This window comes from Salmo salar, chromosome 09 (assembly GCF_965601325.2).
Source record: "Salmo salar chromosome 09, fSalSal1, whole genome shotgun sequence".
NCBI classification, from domain to species: domain Eukaryota; kingdom Metazoa; phylum Chordata; class Actinopteri; order Salmoniformes; family Salmonidae; genus Salmo; species Salmo salar.
In genome coordinates this window covers 87,144,628-87,162,113 of record NC_138299.1, presented here as the reverse complement: position 1 = coordinate 87,162,113, position 17,486 = coordinate 87,144,628, and the positions used below count along the sequence as shown (strand labels likewise).

Sequence of the window (17,486 nt, the reverse complement as noted above, 5' to 3'; positions counted from 1 at the left end):
CAATAGTCCGTCTGTGACAAAGACCGACGAGTTGTGCGTTCCGAGATGCCGCTCTACACACCACTGTTGTAATGCTCCATTATTTGTCCGCCTGTTAGCTTGCACAATACTTGCCATTCTCCTTCAACCTCTCATCAACAAGCGGTTTACGTCCACAGGACTGCTGCTGAATGGATGTTTTTTGTTTGTCGCACCATTGTCGGTAAACCCTAGAAACCATTTTCGTGAACGGGGTGGTGTACCTAATAAACTGTCCACTGAGTGCATTATATAGGGAATAGCGTGCAATTTGAGACATAACCATTAGAGATGAGTAAAAACTCAATCCAACATATCATATAGTTTTGACAATATTGCAAAATAATTTTTGCTGCTCTAGTTGACTGTACCTGTGCCAAAGTTACAGTATTTTTCCTTCATAGCTTGTTCTCCATCTTCTTTTTAAATAGGGAGCCAATTTATTTTCAGCACTTTTATGTCTGATCAAAACTTGTTTTCTCATGGCTTTCTTGTCCCTCTGCAACAGACATATGGTGAGCAATATGTGTGGAACATCGAATCGCAAAAAAAATCACAGTATCGAATTTCAATATACACTACATCACCAAATGTATGTGGACACCTGCTCTTTGAACATCTCATTCCAAAATCACGGGCATTAATATGGAGTTGGTCCCCCCTTTGCTGCTATAACAGCTTCTACTCTTCTGGGAATGCATTCCATTTGATGTTGGAACATTGCTGCAGGGACTTGCTTCCATTCAGCCACGAGCATTAGTGAGGTTGGGGACAGATGTTGGGTGATTAGGCCTGGCTCGCAGTCGGCGTTCCAATTCATCCCAAAGGTGTTCGATGGGGTTGAGGCCAGGGCTCTATGCAGACCAGTCAAGTTCTTCCACACCGATCTCGACAAACCATTTCTGTATGAACCTTGCTTTGTGCACAGAGGCATTGTCATGCTGAAACAGGAAAGGGCCTTCCCCAAACTGCTGCCACAAAGTTGGAAGCACAGAATCGTCTAGAATGTCATTGTATGCTGTAGCGTTAAGTTTTCCTTTACTGAAACTAAGGGGCTCAGCCCGAACCATGAAAAACAGCTCCAGACTGTTATTCCTCCTCCACCAAACGTTACAGTTGGCACTGTGCATTCGGGCAGGTGGTTCTCGTGCCCCAGAGTCCAATGGCGGCAAGATTTACACCACTCTAGCCAACGTTTGGCATTGCGCATGGTTATCTTAGGCTTGTGTGCGGCTGCTCAGTCATGGAAACCCATTTCATGAAGTTCCCGGTGAACAGTTCTTGTGCTGACGTTTCTTCCAGAGGCAGTTTGGAACTCGGAAGTGAGTGTTGCAACCAAGGACAGAAGATTTTTACGTGCTATGCACTTCAGCACTCGGCGGTCCTGTTCTGTGAGCTTGTGTGGCCTACCACTTTGCGGCTGAGCCGTGTTGCTCCTAGACGTTTACACTTCTCAATAACAGCACATGCAGTTGACCGGGACTGACTTGTTGGAAAAGTGCCATGTTGAAAGGTTTCTTAGCTTTTCAGTAAGGCCATTCTACTGCCAATGTTTGTATATGGAGATTGCATGGCTGTGTGCTCAATTTTATACACCTGTCAGCAACGGGTGTGGCGAAATAGCCGAATCCACTCATTTGAAGGGTTGTCCACATACTTTTGTATATATAGTGTATATAGAATCGTGAGAATCGCAATGCATATCGAATCGGTACCAAAGTATCATGATAATATCGTATCGTGAGGTCCCTGGAAATTCCCAGGCCTAACAGCCATTTTCTATCTTTATGTACCCACTCCTGCCCCCAGATAGTGGACGGTAGGCTCCAGTACCAGTTTGACTGCGGCAGTGGCCCAGGCATCGTCTCCATCCACAGTGCCCAGGTCAGTGATGGCCAGTGGCACACCGTATCCCTTGAGGTAAACGGCAACCATGCCATGCTGGTTCTGGATCAGCTCTACACGGCCTCGGGCACGGCACCAGGCACCCTCCGCTCCCTCAACCTGGACGGAAGCCTGTTCCTGGGTGGTGTTTCTGAATCTGACCAGCAGAGGGCAGCAAAGACAGCCTCACAGCGTTTGCCAGTCTCTCACAGTCATGATCTACAGGGTTGTATGGAGGCAGTCAGGTATTTGATGTTTCCCTTCCTTTTGTCAACCTTTTTGTTAAAAAAATAAATAAAATTGTAACGTGATCTGTGACCAACTTGCTTGTGAAATGACTAAATAACTGTTGATTTTATTTTGTCAGGTTTAATGGCTATGATCTGAACCTGGACACCGAGGCCCAGGCCTATGTTCTAGTAGAGGAGGTGGTGGGGGTAGCACCAGGCTGTGGGGCCCTCCCTGTCCCAGAGTGCTCCTCTCAGCCCTGTGTGAATGGAGGAACCTGCTCCACTCTGCCTCATGGAGGTAGGAGACAGACACCATTTATTGACATAGATAAATCACCATACAGTCCTATTCACAGTCTATACAGAACATATTGGTCTCGAACATCTTATTGTCCTATATATATTATTTTGTACATTATACACTTGTTTCTATTGCAGGTTACTTCTGTAAATGCAGTGACTTGTTCATGGGGTCTCACTGTGAGGTGGCAGCTAGCCCCTGTTCCTCCAACCCCTGTCTGTATGGAGGAACCTGTGTGCTGGACAACCAGGATTTTTACTGCCAGTGTAGAGGACAGTACTCAGGACCACGGTATATAGAGCAGTTACCCATTATGAACTGACATTTGGAATAATGTGTCCCAAATGGCACCCTATTCCTTTGAAGTGCACTACTTTTGACCAGGACCCTTAGGGTTCTGGTTGAAAGTAGTGCACTGTATAGGGAACAGGGTGCCAGTTGGGACATAACCAATCGTGACCTTGAGATTCTATTTGACATCTTGGTAAAAAATGAGTTATTCACATAGAGTTGCTCATTAGGTGGTCCTTTACATGTGAGATCTGTCAGATTTGTTACAAAGTAAATTTACAAAAAAAAAAAAATCAAAATCTGAATGTTCTTTGTGCGCAAACACCTTTTAACTTGATGCTTTAAGGTTATATCTGCAATCCAATCACACAAAGCTGGGCTGCCAATCAAAATTAACTGTATGTAAGGTCATATACTTATTGAGTCATGAAAGAGGAAGACATCACAAAATAGTTCTGGCACTTGAAAAATACTCATTAACTCCAAACTATACATTTTACAGGTAGAACCTTGTAATTCCAAGTTCTTGATTATTCATATCATGGGTTCCAGTCCCAGGTCCTCGATTATTCATATCATGGGTTCTAGTCCCAAGTCCTTGATTATTCATATCATAGGTTCTAGTCCCAAGTCCTTGATTATTCATATCATAGGTTCTAGTCCCAAGTCCTTGATTATTCATATCATAGGTTCTGGCCCTCTTTTTCCCAGTACTTAATAAATACAGGTGCCTTAGGGCATGTTTAAGGACCTTAGGAGAGGCATTGCTGCTTTTGTCTTGTTCTATATCAATACGAAAAACACCAAGGTAGAGGTATTTCACAAAAATGTCAAACTTACCACATTTTATTTATAACTAGCAAGTAGTTTACTGACTTTGGGTGTCAGAGACCAGACACACATATCAGTTTACTCATCCAGAGCTAAGCTTTAACAATGCTGCTAGTTATCCATAGGATATAGTGTATTTGTCATTTTCGAGAGCTATCGCTTTAAGAAATGTGTGATGAACATGAATTAATATATTTCATGATGTGATTAGAAAGAAGGAAGGCTATTCTCTTTATATAATCATTAAATGTCTGTACTTTTCTAAGGAAATGTGAATTATTTTAACATTCCGTGCCAGATATAACCTTCCCTCTAGTCACAGACCTCAGTTCAACACAGAAATATCTCATTTGCATAAGTATTCACACCCCTGAGTCAATACTTTGTAGAAGCCCATTTTGCAGCGATTACAGCTGTGAGTTTTTCTGGGTAAGTCTTTCCACACCGGAATTGTACAACATTTTGCCATTTATTCATTTCAACATTCTTCAAGCTGTCACATTGGTTGTTGATCATTTTTATTTTTATTTCACCTTTATTTAACCAAGTAGGACAGTTGAGACCAAGTTCTCATTTACAACTGCGACCTGGTCAAGATAAAGCAAAGCAGTGCGACACAAACAACAACACAGAGTTACACATGGAATAAACAAACGTACAGTCAATAACACAATAGAAAAAATCTATATACAGTGTGTGCAAATGAGGTAAGATTAGGGAGGTAAGGCAATAAATAGGCCGTAGTGGCGAAGTAATTACAATTTAGCAATTAACACTGGAGTGATAGGTGTGCAGAAGATGAATGTGCAAATCGAGATACTGGGGTGCAAAGGAGCAAAAAAACAATATGGGGATGAGGTAGTTGAATGGGCTATTTACAGATGGGCTATGTACAGGTGCAATGATCTGTGAGTTTCTCTGACAGCTGATGCTTTAAGTTAGAGAGGGAGATATGGGTCTCCAACTTCAGTGATTTTTGCCATTCGTTCCAGTCATTGGCAGCAGAGAACTGAAAGGAAAGGCGGCCAAAGAAGGAATTGGCTTTGGGGGTGACCAGTGAAATATACCTGCTGGAGCGCGTGCTACGGGTGGGTGCTGCTATGGTGACCAGTGAGCTGAGATAAGGCGTAGCTTTACCTAGTAAAGACTTATCGATGACCTGGAGCCAGTGGGTTTGGCGACGAATATGAAGCGAGGGCCAGCCAACGAGAGCATACAGGTCGCAGTGGTGGGTAGTATATGGCGCTTTGGTGACAAAACGGATGGCACTGTGATAGACTGCATCCAATTTGCTGAGTAGAGTGCTGGAGGCTACTCTGTAAATGACATCGCCGAAGTCAAGGATCGGTAGGGTAGTCAGTTTTACGACGGTATGTTTGGCAGCATGAGTGAAGGATGCTTTGTTGTGAAATAGGAAGCCCATTCTAGATTTAATTTTGGATTGGAGATGCTTAATGTGAGTCTAGAAGGAGAGTTTACAGTCTAACCAGACACCTAGGTATTTGTAGTTGTCCACATATTCTAAGTCAGAACCGTCCAGAGTAGTGATGATGGACGGGCGGGCAGGTGCAGGCAGCGATCGGTTGAAGAGCATGCATTTAGTTTTACTTGCATTTAAGAGCAGTTGGAGGCCACGGAAGGAGAGTTGTATGGCATTGAAGCTTGTCTGGAGGTTAGTTAACACAGTGTCCAAAGAAGGGCCAGAGGTATACAGAATGGTGTCGTCTGCGTAGAGGTGGATCAGAGAATCACCAGCAGCAAGAGCGACATCATTGATGTATACAGAGAAAAGAGTCGGCCCTAGAATTGAACCCTGTGGCACCTCCATAGAGACTGCCAGAGGTCCGGACAACAATTGCTGAACATCCATTTTCAGTCTTGCCGTACAAGTAGATTTAAGTCAAAACTGTAACTAGGCCACTCAGGAACATTCACTGTCTTGGTAAACAACTCCAGTGTAGATTTGGCCTTGTGTTTTAGGTTATTGTCCTGCTGAACGGTGATTGCACACAGAGTGAGCCCATGCAACTTGTTATGTGACTTGTTAAGCACATTTTTACTCCTGAACTTTAGGCTTGCCATAACAAAGGGGTTAAATACTTATTGACTCAAGATATTTCAGCTTTTAATTTTTCGAAAACATAATTCCACGTTATGGGGTATTGTATGTAGGCCAGTGGCTCAAATATGGCTGTAACACAACAATATGTGTAAAAAGTCAAGAGGTGTGAATACTTTCTGAAAGCACTGTACCTTTATGGTGAGGACCTTAATGGGTTATGAAGGACGAAATCACTACAAAACAGTTCTGTGACTTTAATGCTCATTTTCTCTGAACTATGCTTTGCGCAGATAGAACCTTATAGTGTTAGTCACATGTCTGCTATCCTGTGGGGTTGGACGTTTCTCATAGCATTGTTGTTGTTGGTGAAAAACTGAAGAAAATAGATGATGTATGGGAAGTTAAAAAGCGTGTCTATGTTCCAGGTGTGCGGTTGGTCCGTACTGCAAAGATAACCCCTGCAGAAACAGTGGACGTTGTATCGACAGTCTGGATGGGGCTGTGTGTGAGTGTGAGCCGGGGTTTCAGGGAGAACGGTAAGCAGAAACATCCATTACTCTCACTAACCCGCTTTCTTCCACTCCGGGTTTGGTATGACACATCCATGATGTCACACTGTGCCAGAGCTGCAATATATACTGTATATAGGTTCTGGATGTATGCGTCCCAAATGGCACCCTATTCCCTACATAGTGCACTACAGAGCTCTGGTCAAAAGTAGTGCACTATATTGGGACCATTTGGAACACACTCCATATAGATGCTGTATGTGAATGTGACTCTGGACAGTGTTCTTCTGCCCAGGTGCCTTGGGGATGTAGATGAGTGTATGCAGACAGAGAGCCTCTGCTCTAACGGAGGTATGTGTGTAAACACCTACGGCTCCTTCAACTGTAGCTGCGTGATGGGGTTCGCTGGGCGGCAGTGTGAGCTCGAGGTGTTGGTCAGGAACGAGCTGCTGTTCACCAGCTGGTCCATCGGCCTGGAGGAACTCCTGGGACTGGCCTTGTTCCTGGTCACCATCTTCGGCCTGTCGCTGCTCTTTGTAGCCGTCCGGAAGAGGGCCAAACAGGACAGATCTAAGGAATATGAGGTATCATATCTGTTGTCAGTAAGTGATTGATTGTATTTTTGAATATATGGCAAATAATTGTGACGTTCGAACTTTGAACCTTAAGGATGAAGATGGTAAAGAGTTCTTTGGGAGAGCTTACCTGGAGGTCAAGTCCAGCCGGGGAGTCCCAGTCTACTTGGACGTTCCACCACAGATCCCAGTTAGACCTATCTCCTACACCCCTAGTTACCCCAGCAACTCACGCTACAACCTGAACAAGGGTTCCTGCGAAAGTCTTGGGTTAGTGGAACCCACAGAGCACAGCACCCCTGACCCAGACCCCGTGCCCATGCTGAGGAGAGGGGTGGCAGTGTGCAGTGTGGCTCCCACCCTGCCACGCCGTTTGCATTCCAACACCCCTTCAGAGACGGAGTCCATCCAGAAACCCTGCTGGGACTACCACTATGATGGTGAGAGAGCAGATGACTGGAGGCTGGGAGCAGGAAATGAGAAGACACTGTTTTGCCATTCATAGTTTTCACATTTTGACCTATCAGCTTTACTTTGATAACATGCATGTATTTTTGTTGTAAACAACAAAATTAAATTGCACATTTGATGTGGCTTTACGTACAGTACAGTATGATACCTTTGTGTTTATGGTGAATCAAACAATGTTGTCTTCATCAGGAGGGTCATAAGGATGAATAAGTGATTTGTATCTTTGTCTCCCCCAGAAGAGGTAGTGGAGCTGGAGCCGGTCTCCACTCAGAGATCTAGGAAAGACCTGGAAAACCGTGGCAGTGCCTCAGAGTCCCTCTGTTCCTACCAGTCAGGATCAGGAGATGAGAACGGTAGGTTTCGTTACTCGTCCCAAGATGACAGGGTGAGACATCACAGTGTAAGTGCTGTAATCCAGGCTAATGCATGTTATTAGGTAACACCTTCTACCTGTAATGATACCTCTGAATGAGTGTTCTCTCTTACGTCACTTGTCCTTCTTCCTCTCCTTTTCTCTAGTCTCAGCTCCAGTTTGGATTAAATCTATGCACAGCCCCAGGTCAGGGTTTAACAGGGGGCACAGTGTAAGTTGTCATTTACATTGACGACGTGGGATGTAGCCCAATAGTCTCCTGATAGTCTTACAATCTCTTGATAATCTGCTGATAGTCTGCTGATAGTCTGGCAATCTACATGTACAGTACTGATAAACTGGCAATCAACTGATAGTCTCCTGATAGTTTGACAGTCTCCTGATAGTCTCCTGTTGTAAGTGTAAGAGCACATCCTTTTGTTGTCCTGAACTCTTGTGTTAAGTGTAGTTTGTGGCTTCTGTGGTTCCAATCCATACCATTAGCATTTGTTTATTCTGAAAAATATGGTTAAATTCCCATCTATTTATTTCCAACTCTATTACTCAATGGAGTATTAACCCTATGAAGTATTTGGTAAATTTATTGTGTGCTAATGTTAGATTTCTCTTGTCACTCCCTCCTTAGCCCTCATAGGACTTCAATCACACAGTATTTACTGTGGAAAATAAGGTATCATTCCTATCTTATACTACACTAGTTGTTTCAGGAGACAGTTGTGTTTAGGGAGGCAGGAGATAGTTATGTTGAGGGAGGCAGGAGATACAGTGCCTTGCAAAAGTATTCTTCACCCATTGCATGTTTCCTATTTTGTTGCATTACAACCTGTAATTTCAATGGATTTTTATTTGGATTTCATGTAATTGACATACACAAAATAGGCCAAATTGGTGGAGTGAAATGAAAAAAAATGAAAAAACGGAAAAGTGGTGCATGCATATGTATTCACCCCTTTACTGTGAAGCCCCTAAATAAGATCTGGTGCACCATGAAGACCATGGAGCTCTCCAAACAGGTCAGGGAGAAAGTTGTGGAAAGTACAGATCAGGGTTGGGTTATAAAAAAATATCCAAAACTTTGAACATCCCATGGAGCACCATTAAATTCATTATTAAAAAATAGAAATAATATGGCACCACAACTAACCTGTCAAGAGAGGGCTGCCCACCAAAACTCACGGACCAGGCAAGGAGGGGATTAATCAGAGAGGCAACAAAGAGACCAAAGATAACCCTGAAGGCGCTGCAAAGCTCCACACCGGAGATTGGAGTGTCTGTCCATAGGACCACCTTAAGCCATACACTCCACAGAGCTGGGCTTTATGGAAGAGTGACCATAAAAAAAGTTATTGCTGAAAGAAAAAAATTAGCAAACGTTTGGTGTTCACCAAAAGGCATGTGGGAGACTCCCCAAACATATGGAAGAAGGTACTCTGGTCAGATGAGACTAAAATTGAGCTTTTTGGCTATCGAGGAAAACACTGTCTGGCGCAAAGCCAACACCTCTCATCACCCCGAGAACACCATCCCCACAGTGAAGCATGGTGGTGGCAGCATCATGATGTGGGTATGTTTTTCATTGGCAGGGACTGGGAAACTGGTCAGAGTTGAAGGAATGATGGATGGCGCTAAATACAGGTAAATTCTTGAGGGAAACCTGTTTCAGTCTTCCAGAGATTTGAGATTGGGACAGAGGTTCACCTTCCAGCAGGACAATGACCCGAAGCAACACTCCAGTGGCAACACTCCACTGTTGCTAAAGCAACACTCCAGTGGTTTAGCCTCTCTGGTCTAGGTGGGATGTTAGCGTCCCACTCTATTCAACAGCCAGTGGAATCGCGTGGTGCGAAATACAAATACCTCAAAAATGCTATGACTTCAATTTCTCAAACATATGACTATTTTACACCATTTGAAAGATAAGACTCTCGTTAATCCAACCACATTGTCCGATTTCAAAAAGGCTTTACAGTGAAAACAAAACATTAGATTATGTCAGGAGAGTACCCAGCCAAAAATAATCACACAGCCATTTTCAAAGCAAGCATATATGTCACAAAAACCCAAACCACAGCTAAATGCAGCACTAACCTTTGATGATCTTCATCAGATGACACTCCTAGGACATTATGTTATACAATACATGCATGTTTTGTTCAATCAAGTTCATATTCATATAAAAAAACAGCTTTTTACATTAGCATGTGATGTTCAGAACTAGCATACCCAGCGAAAACTTCCGGTGAATTTACTAAATTACTCATCATAAACATTGACAAAATACATAACAATTATTTTAAGAATTATAGATACAGAACTCCTTTAATGCAATCGCTATGTCCGATTTTAAAATAGCTTTTCGGCGAAAACACATTTTGCAATATTCTGAGTACATAGCTCAGCCATCACAGGCTAGCTATTCAGACACCTGCCAAGGTCGGGGCTCACTAAACTCAGAATTACTATTAGAAAAATTGGATTACCTTTGCTGTTCTTCATCAGAATGCACTCCCAGGACTTCTACTTCAACAACAAATGTTGTTTTGGTTCCAAATAATCCATAGTTATATCCAAATACCTCTGTTTTGTTTGTGCGTTCAGGTCACTATCCAAAGGGTAACGCGCGAGCGCATTTCGTGACAAAAATGTTCAAAATGTTCCTTTACCGTACTTAGAAGCATGTCAAACGCTGTTTAAAATAAATGTTTATGCTATTTTTCTTGTAAAATAGCGCTAATATTCCAACCGGACAACGTTGTATTCATTCAAAGAGGGAAAGAAAAAAATGGCGAGGTCTCGTGAACGCGCATCTCCAGTCTCTCTGTCACCAGGCAGTCCACTGACAAACTAAGCTGCTGTTATCTGCCCAGAGACAGGAGACGCGTCAATCCGGTTTCTGAAGGCTTTAGAGAGCCAATGGAAGCCTTAGAAAGTGTCATGTAACAGCACAGATACTGTAATTTCGATAGAGATGCAACAGAAGGACTACAAATTGTCAGACAGGCCACTTCCTGCTTGGAATCTTCTCAGGTTTTTGAGTTCTGTTATACTCACAGACACCATTCAAACAGTTTTAGAAACGTTAGAGTGTTTTCTATCCAAATCTACTAATAATATGCATATTCTCGTTTCTGGGCAAGAGTAGTAACCAGTTTAAATCGGGTACGTTTTTTTATCCGGCCGTGAAAATACTGCCCCCTATCCCAGACAGGTTAAGGGGAAACATTTAAATGTCTTGGAATGGCCTAGTCAAAGCCCAGACCTCAATCCAATTGAGAATCTGTGATATGACCTAAAGATTGCTGTACACCAGCGGAACCCATCCAACTTGAAGGAGCTGGAGCAGTTTTCCCTTGAAGAATGGGAAAAAATCCCGGTGGCTAGATGTGCCAAGCTTATAGAGACGTACCCCAAGAGACTTGCAGCTGTAATTGCTGCAAAAGGTGGCTCTACAAAGTATTGACTTTGATGGGGTGAATAGTTATGCACGCTCAAGTTATGTTTTTTTGTGTCATTTCTTGTTTGTTTCACAATAAAAAATATTTTGCATCTTCAAAGTGTTAAGCATGTTGTGTAAATCAAATGATACAACCCCCCCCCCCCCCCCCCCCCCCCAAAATAAATGTTAATTCCAGATTGTAAGGCAACAAAATAGGAAAAGTGCCAAGGGGCTGAATACTTTTGCAAGCCACTGTAGTTGTGTTCAGGGAGTCAGTAGATCATTGTGTTTAGGGAGTCAGTAGATGAGGTAATGTTGGCTGTAAGTGATTCTGACTAGGTCCCAGTGGTTCTGGCTAGAGGTCCCAGTGGTTCTGGCTAGAGGTCCCAGTGGTTCTGGCTAGAGGTCTCTGTGGTTCTGGCTAGAGGTCTCAGTGGTTCAGACTAGATCTCAGTGGTTCTGGCTAGAGGTCTCAGTGGTTCTGGCTAGAGGTCTCAGTGGTTCTGGCTAGAGGTCTCAGGGGTTCTGACTAGGTCTCAGTGGTTCTGGCTAGAGGTCTCAGTGGTTCTGGCTAGAGGTCCCAGTGGTTCTGGCTAGAGGTCTCAGTGGTTCTGACTAGGTCTCAGTGGTTCTAGCTAGAGGTCTCAGTGGTTCTGGCTAGAGGTCTCAGTGGTTCTGACTAGGTCTCAGTGGTTCTGGCTAGAGGTCCCAGTGGTTCTGGCTAGAGGTCTCAGTGGTTCTGACTAGGTCTCAGTGGTTCTGGCTATATCCTTACATGCAGTATATGCTCTTCAGTAGGCATCAGTCCAATACACTGACTCCCATGGGTGTTAAATTGTCTCTTTGTAGTATAAACTCTTGATTTTAAACGTGAAATATTTTATTTCTCTCTCAGCTGTCATTACTAGGCTTGTGATCTTCAAAACACCAGAGGTGATGTGCTTGTCTTCTCTCCTCTCATGCTCTGTTAGCTTACCATAGCGAATGCAGAATTGTACTCCGAAAGGACCGTTTAACAATGTGCTGCCTTGTAAATAAACCCTCTATAACATCTTACCGTTGAATGTGCTGCTGAAGGCCTGTGGGTCTCTAATCTGATTTAATACAGAGGAGATTTCACAATGATGTTGAGAAATCACTAATTATTAGGTGTCGAAAACGTGTTTGGTGATGGAATTTCACTTCCTTATGTTATAAAATACATTTTACCAAGACAAATATGATTGTTCATGTTCTGAATCATTCTGTGAGGTCTTTCTCTAAAATACATTAACATTGTATCCTAAAGTTGGATTTTGTAACCTAATACATCCAATAATACGTACCAATATCTTCTCACAGTGACTTTTGAGGATTTTATATGCTGTGGTTGTCTGCAAAGTTTTTTCCGTGGGTCGCAAAAAGCTTAATTATACAACGGGTGGGTCTAATACTGGATGCTGATTGGTTAAAAATGCATTCCAGCCAGTGTCTATTCCACAAGTTACCACAGGCATTTTAACGTCATAGATTTAGCCGATTTACTCTGTTCTGTCTGACTGCGTAATCCACAGTCTAATCAGCTCAGACAGGCATTTTATATACTAGATCTACATTCTAAAAAGCATCTAGACATTATCTCCCGTTTCTTTTAGACTAGCATTTGGTTTTCAACAGCGGAGATGTGTAATAACCTTGCTGTCTGTTTCAATATTGAAATTCAGTCTCCAGCTGTTCTATGGTAATGAATGTGGTGCCGGGACGAAACAGACAGGCTGGCAGCTTTTCGCTGCCAGTCGAAATCATGAATCAGCATTTTATGGATATATACAAAGAAATGTCAATAGAAAAAGACAAAATGCAGCTAGTCTGTTGTCATTCCGGCTTCAGTTTGAAATTATTATGTTAGCTGTGTAGTTGGCTATCTCTTCTGAACAGTGAACAGCAAGAGAGCACATTTTCTAGGCCAGGCGAAATCACACATTAGCTCATTGTTATGGATGTATCCCCCAAAAAGTCACTGAAAAACAGCTTAAACAAACACAAATGCAGCTACTTTACTGTTATTCTGGCTACAATGTTTATTTGAGTTTATTTTATTTTTACAGGGACAGTGCACATTAATCAACGTTTCAGTAAAAGTGCCGGTTTTAGCCAGCCGGCTAATTTTCAACCGCAGTCCCTGACTGTGTTAGTCAAAGTTGATTAGGTAGCAGGCAAGGGATAAGAACATTGCCAGCCATCATGGCAACGGAACGTTGTGTCCATAGATTTAGAACAAAAAGACTTAACTACTGGATCGCGTCTCTGGCAACCGAACCGATAGAACGAACGACTAGCCAGCTTGAGTTGCAACCCCAGATTTGGGTCAGGACTATATCTTGTGGAAGAAATAGTATGAATAAATTCATCAAAATAATGTTTTTAATGAAAATGTCTCTCAATCATTATTTGAATATGTTGTAAATTAAATGTAAAAGACTTTGAAAATAAATAGCTTGCGGTACGCTCAGTGCTCTGTTGACATTTCATAGAGATACACCTGTTTTTCTGAGAAATGTCTCATTAATATGAAAAGTGTATACTAAAATATTAAGATGTCATGTCTCAAAATTGATATCTACAGTTGAAGTCGGAAGTTTACATACACTTATGTTGGAGTCATTAAAACTCGTTTTTCAACCACTACACAAATTTGTTGTTAACAAGTTATAGTTTTGGCAAGTCGGTTAGGACAGCTACTTTGTGCATGACACAAGTAATTTTTCCAACAATTTTTTACAGATTATTTCACTTATAATTCACTGTATCACAATCCCAGTGGGTCAGAAGTTTACATACACTAAGTTGACTGTGCCTTTAAACAGCTTGGAAAATTCCAGAAAATGATGTCATGGTTTTAGAAGCTTCTGATAGGCTAATTTTAGTCAATTGGAGGGGTACCTGTGGATGTATTTCAAGGCCTACCTTCAAACTCAGTGCCTCTTTCCTTGACATAATGGGAAAATCAAAAGAAACCAGCCAAGACCTCAGAAAATAATTGTAGACCTCTACAAGTCTGGTTCATCCTTGTGAATAATTTCCAAACACCTGAAGGTACCACGTTCATCTGTACAAACAATAGTATGCATGAATAAACACCATGGGACCACGCAGCCGTCATACCGCTCAGGAAGGAGACGTGTTCTGTCTGCTAGAGATGAATGTACTTTGGTGCGAAAAGTGGAAATCAATCCCAGAACGACAGCAAAGGACCTTGTGAAGATGCTGGAGGAAACAGGTACAAAATCATCTATATCCACAGTAAAACGAGTCCTATATCAACATAACCTGAAAGGCCGCTCAGCACGGAAGAAGCCACTGCTCCAAAACCGCCATAAAAAAGCCAGACTATGGTTTGCAACTGCACATGGGGACACAGATCGTACTTTTTGGAGAAATGTCCTCTGGTCTGATGAAACAAAAATAGAACTGTTTGGCCATAATGACCATCGTTATGTTTGGATGGAAAAGGGGGAGGCTTGCAAGCCGAAGAACACCATCCCAACCGTAAAGCACAGGGGTGGCAGCATCATGTTGTGGGGGTGCTTTGCTGCAGGAGGGACTGGTGCAATTCACAAAATAGATGGCATCATGAGGTAGGAAAATGATGTGGATATATTGAAGCAACATCTCAAAACATCAGTCAGGAAGTTAAAACTTGGTTTCAAATGGGTCTTCCAAATGGACAATGACCCCAAGCATACTTCCAAAGTTGTGGCAAAATGGCTTAAGGACAACAAAGTCAAGGTGTTGGAGTGGCCATCACAAAGCCCTGACCTCAACCCTATAGAAAATTTGTGCGCAGAACTGAAAAAGTGTGTGCGAGCAAAGAAGCCTACAAACCTGACTCAGTTACACCAGCTCTGTCAGGAAGAATGGGCCAAAATTCACCCAACTTATTGTGGGAAGCTTGTGGAAGGCAACACAAAACATTTGACCCAAGTTAAACAATTTAAAGGCAATGCTACCAAATACTAATTGAGTGTATGTACATTTCTGACCCACTGGGAATGTGATGAAAGAAATAAAAGCTGAAATAAATCATTCTCTCTACTATTATTCTGACATTTCACATTCTTAAAATAAAGTTGTGATCCTAACTGACCTAAGACTGTCACGTTTGACTTGGACTGGTGGATGGGTGGAATCAAGTGCAGGAGACAGAGGTGTTGGAGGTGAGTGTCTTTAATGATCCTACTCACACGCCGAAAAGCACAGGGTGCTATACAAAGTTCCAGTAACTGGTAAACTGCGCCCGTACAGCACAAACAAAAATACACTTTCTAAGGCAAGGAGCGCAGCCCGGTAAATCCTTTCACAAAAACAAACTATCGATCACACAACGTGGACAATAAACAATCCTGCACAAAATCCCAACTGAAAACACACATTAAATAAGTCCCCACTAATGACATACACAAAACAGGTGCGGAACAGACAGACAAAACTAAACGACACAGAAACAACGATCGGTGGCAGCTAATAGGCCGGCGACGACGACCGCCGAGCGCCGCCCGACCGAGGAGGGGCGCCACTTTCGTTGGATCCTGTGACAAAGACAGGGAATTTTTACTAGTATTAAATGTCAGGAATTGTGAAACTGAGTTTAAATGTATTTGGCTAAGGTGTATGTAAACTTCCGACTTCAACTGTGTCTTACCTCTATGTTGTTTTATGTCCTCCTGATTGGAGAAGACAGATGATGAGTTTAGTTACTGTGACCCTAATCTTGGCCATCCTACAAGGGTTATGAGATTATGAGAGAGACATAAGGTTTGGACCATTGGTTTTCTTAGTGGAGTATCTACACATTATTTTACCTATTGGTCAAAATAAGAGTTTTTGATTGGACACTTTATAATAATCCACAGTTTATATTCTCCAAACCTCCTATCAGACTATTCTCCAGCAATGGCCACAGTAACAGACTACTGAGATGATTTTCGCATGTCTGTATGTATATTTCTGTCTAAGGGGAGACAGACACTTTGAGAGAATCTATTTGTGTACTAATTATAAAGCTAAATCACTTCTCATTCACAGCGATGCACAGCTTATTTGTGCCAAAATATGAACCATTGTTACATGCATGCTTGTTTTTTACTGATAACATTTTCGCCCCGAATAGGCTATCACTGGGACACATCTGATTGGATGCCGAGTGCTCAGCGTCCCGTAGACCAGGAACTGTTGCAGTGTATATGTATAGAAAAGCCCGCCCCCTCCTGCACTGACTCTGACCCTGAGCTCCTCAACCTTGACTTCTATGTAGGAGGTATAGACATTGAGAGTGACTCCACCAACTGATTTCTTTCCTCTGGATCTGGATGATGTCCACCTACCTGTTAGGCCTCAGGGGCAGTTATGATGACTCCATCCAGACACATACTTCACCTGTAGCCAGCAGGGGGAAAGCATTTACCAGCACCAGCAGCACCACCTCTACCCCACAGACCCCACTAAGCTCCAAGGCAGTAACACAGGTGTCAGCAGGGTGCATATAGGGACACAGAGTGACCCCTTGGACATGAGCTGTGGATAGGAGCTCAGCGGCAGTGTGCCCGTCTCCCATGCCTCCAGCTCTGACCTGTCATGCTTGGGTAAGCGGTCATGGGTCAGAGTGACCAGCAGGCTTGTTTGGTTATCTCACACCCTAACCTCTGGACACAAGGCCTCTGACAGGCGACTGAAACTATAAACTTAACTTAGAGAATTCAGAGATAGACCCTGATGATCAGAGCGTTGGCTCTCTATTGGAAACATATCTTGGTAGTCTTAATCAAATCTACTTTGAAACCAAAGTATACATCTCTTAAACATGGTTATGGGCTTTAAAAAAAGAAGACACCATGTCAGATATAGAGTTAAAATGTATTACACTTTTGAGTTTGCATCCCAATATTACACTTTATATACTTCACAGAAGACTGAAATATAACAAAACCGTGAGATTTTTGCCGTGTTTTGTAAAAGAATGTTTATTAATTATGAAATTATAAAAAATATTAATAACATTCCACCCATAAGGCCACTAGAGGGCGATTTGGTCATTTGACTGCAGGAAAGGTGTAGTGAATGTTATGTAATTTCAGAAGAAAAAGCTCACACCTTACATCCATCTGTAATGGCTAATACTGTAAATACCATACATGTCTGCATATTCTTATCAGTGACATTGCATTGCATGAAGCTTATGTTGGGTTTATACTGATTATATATGAATTAGCTATTTGATTGTACTGTACAATAAACATTTAAATGAACGATTCTGCCATTGAATCATTGCTGTTACGTTTGTTTTATTAAATGAATACAGATCAGTCAGCAGAAGGGACAGCAAAACAGTTTTAGCATTAGCTATCCTGTTCTGCCATACCCTGCTATCATCAGTTAGGAAAGGGGAAGAGGATGAGAGGAAAGTCCTCTCTTCGACCTCCAGCTCATTCTTTTAAAAAGGGGGTAACAGTTTCTAACTCCTACTTCG

At 42.4% G+C, this 17,486-nt stretch overlaps 1 protein-coding gene across 1 annotated transcript in view; it reads left to right on the top strand.

Annotated features, from left to right (window-relative positions):
* The window catches only part of fat1b (FAT atypical cadherin 1b), a 56,565-nt gene extending 39,284 nt beyond the window's left edge, over positions 1 to 17,281 (top strand). Inside the window, exons 23-30 of the mRNA XM_082956014.1 lie at positions 1,828 to 2,147; positions 2,270 to 2,430; positions 2,571 to 2,724; positions 6,043 to 6,153; positions 6,422 to 6,710; positions 6,796 to 7,141; positions 7,409 to 7,525; positions 16,131 to 17,281. Of these exons, the coding sequence (XP_082812140.1) occupies positions 1,828 to 2,147; positions 2,270 to 2,430; positions 2,571 to 2,724; positions 6,043 to 6,153; positions 6,422 to 6,710; positions 6,796 to 7,141; positions 7,409 to 7,525; positions 16,131 to 16,309 (1,677 nt within the window). The 3' untranslated portion in view covers positions 16,310 to 17,281. The remainder of the gene's footprint in view (positions 1 to 1,827; positions 2,148 to 2,269; positions 2,431 to 2,570; positions 2,725 to 6,042; positions 6,154 to 6,421; positions 6,711 to 6,795; positions 7,142 to 7,408; positions 7,526 to 16,130) is intronic.
* The last annotated feature ends 205 nt before the right edge of the window (positions 17,282 to 17,486 follow it).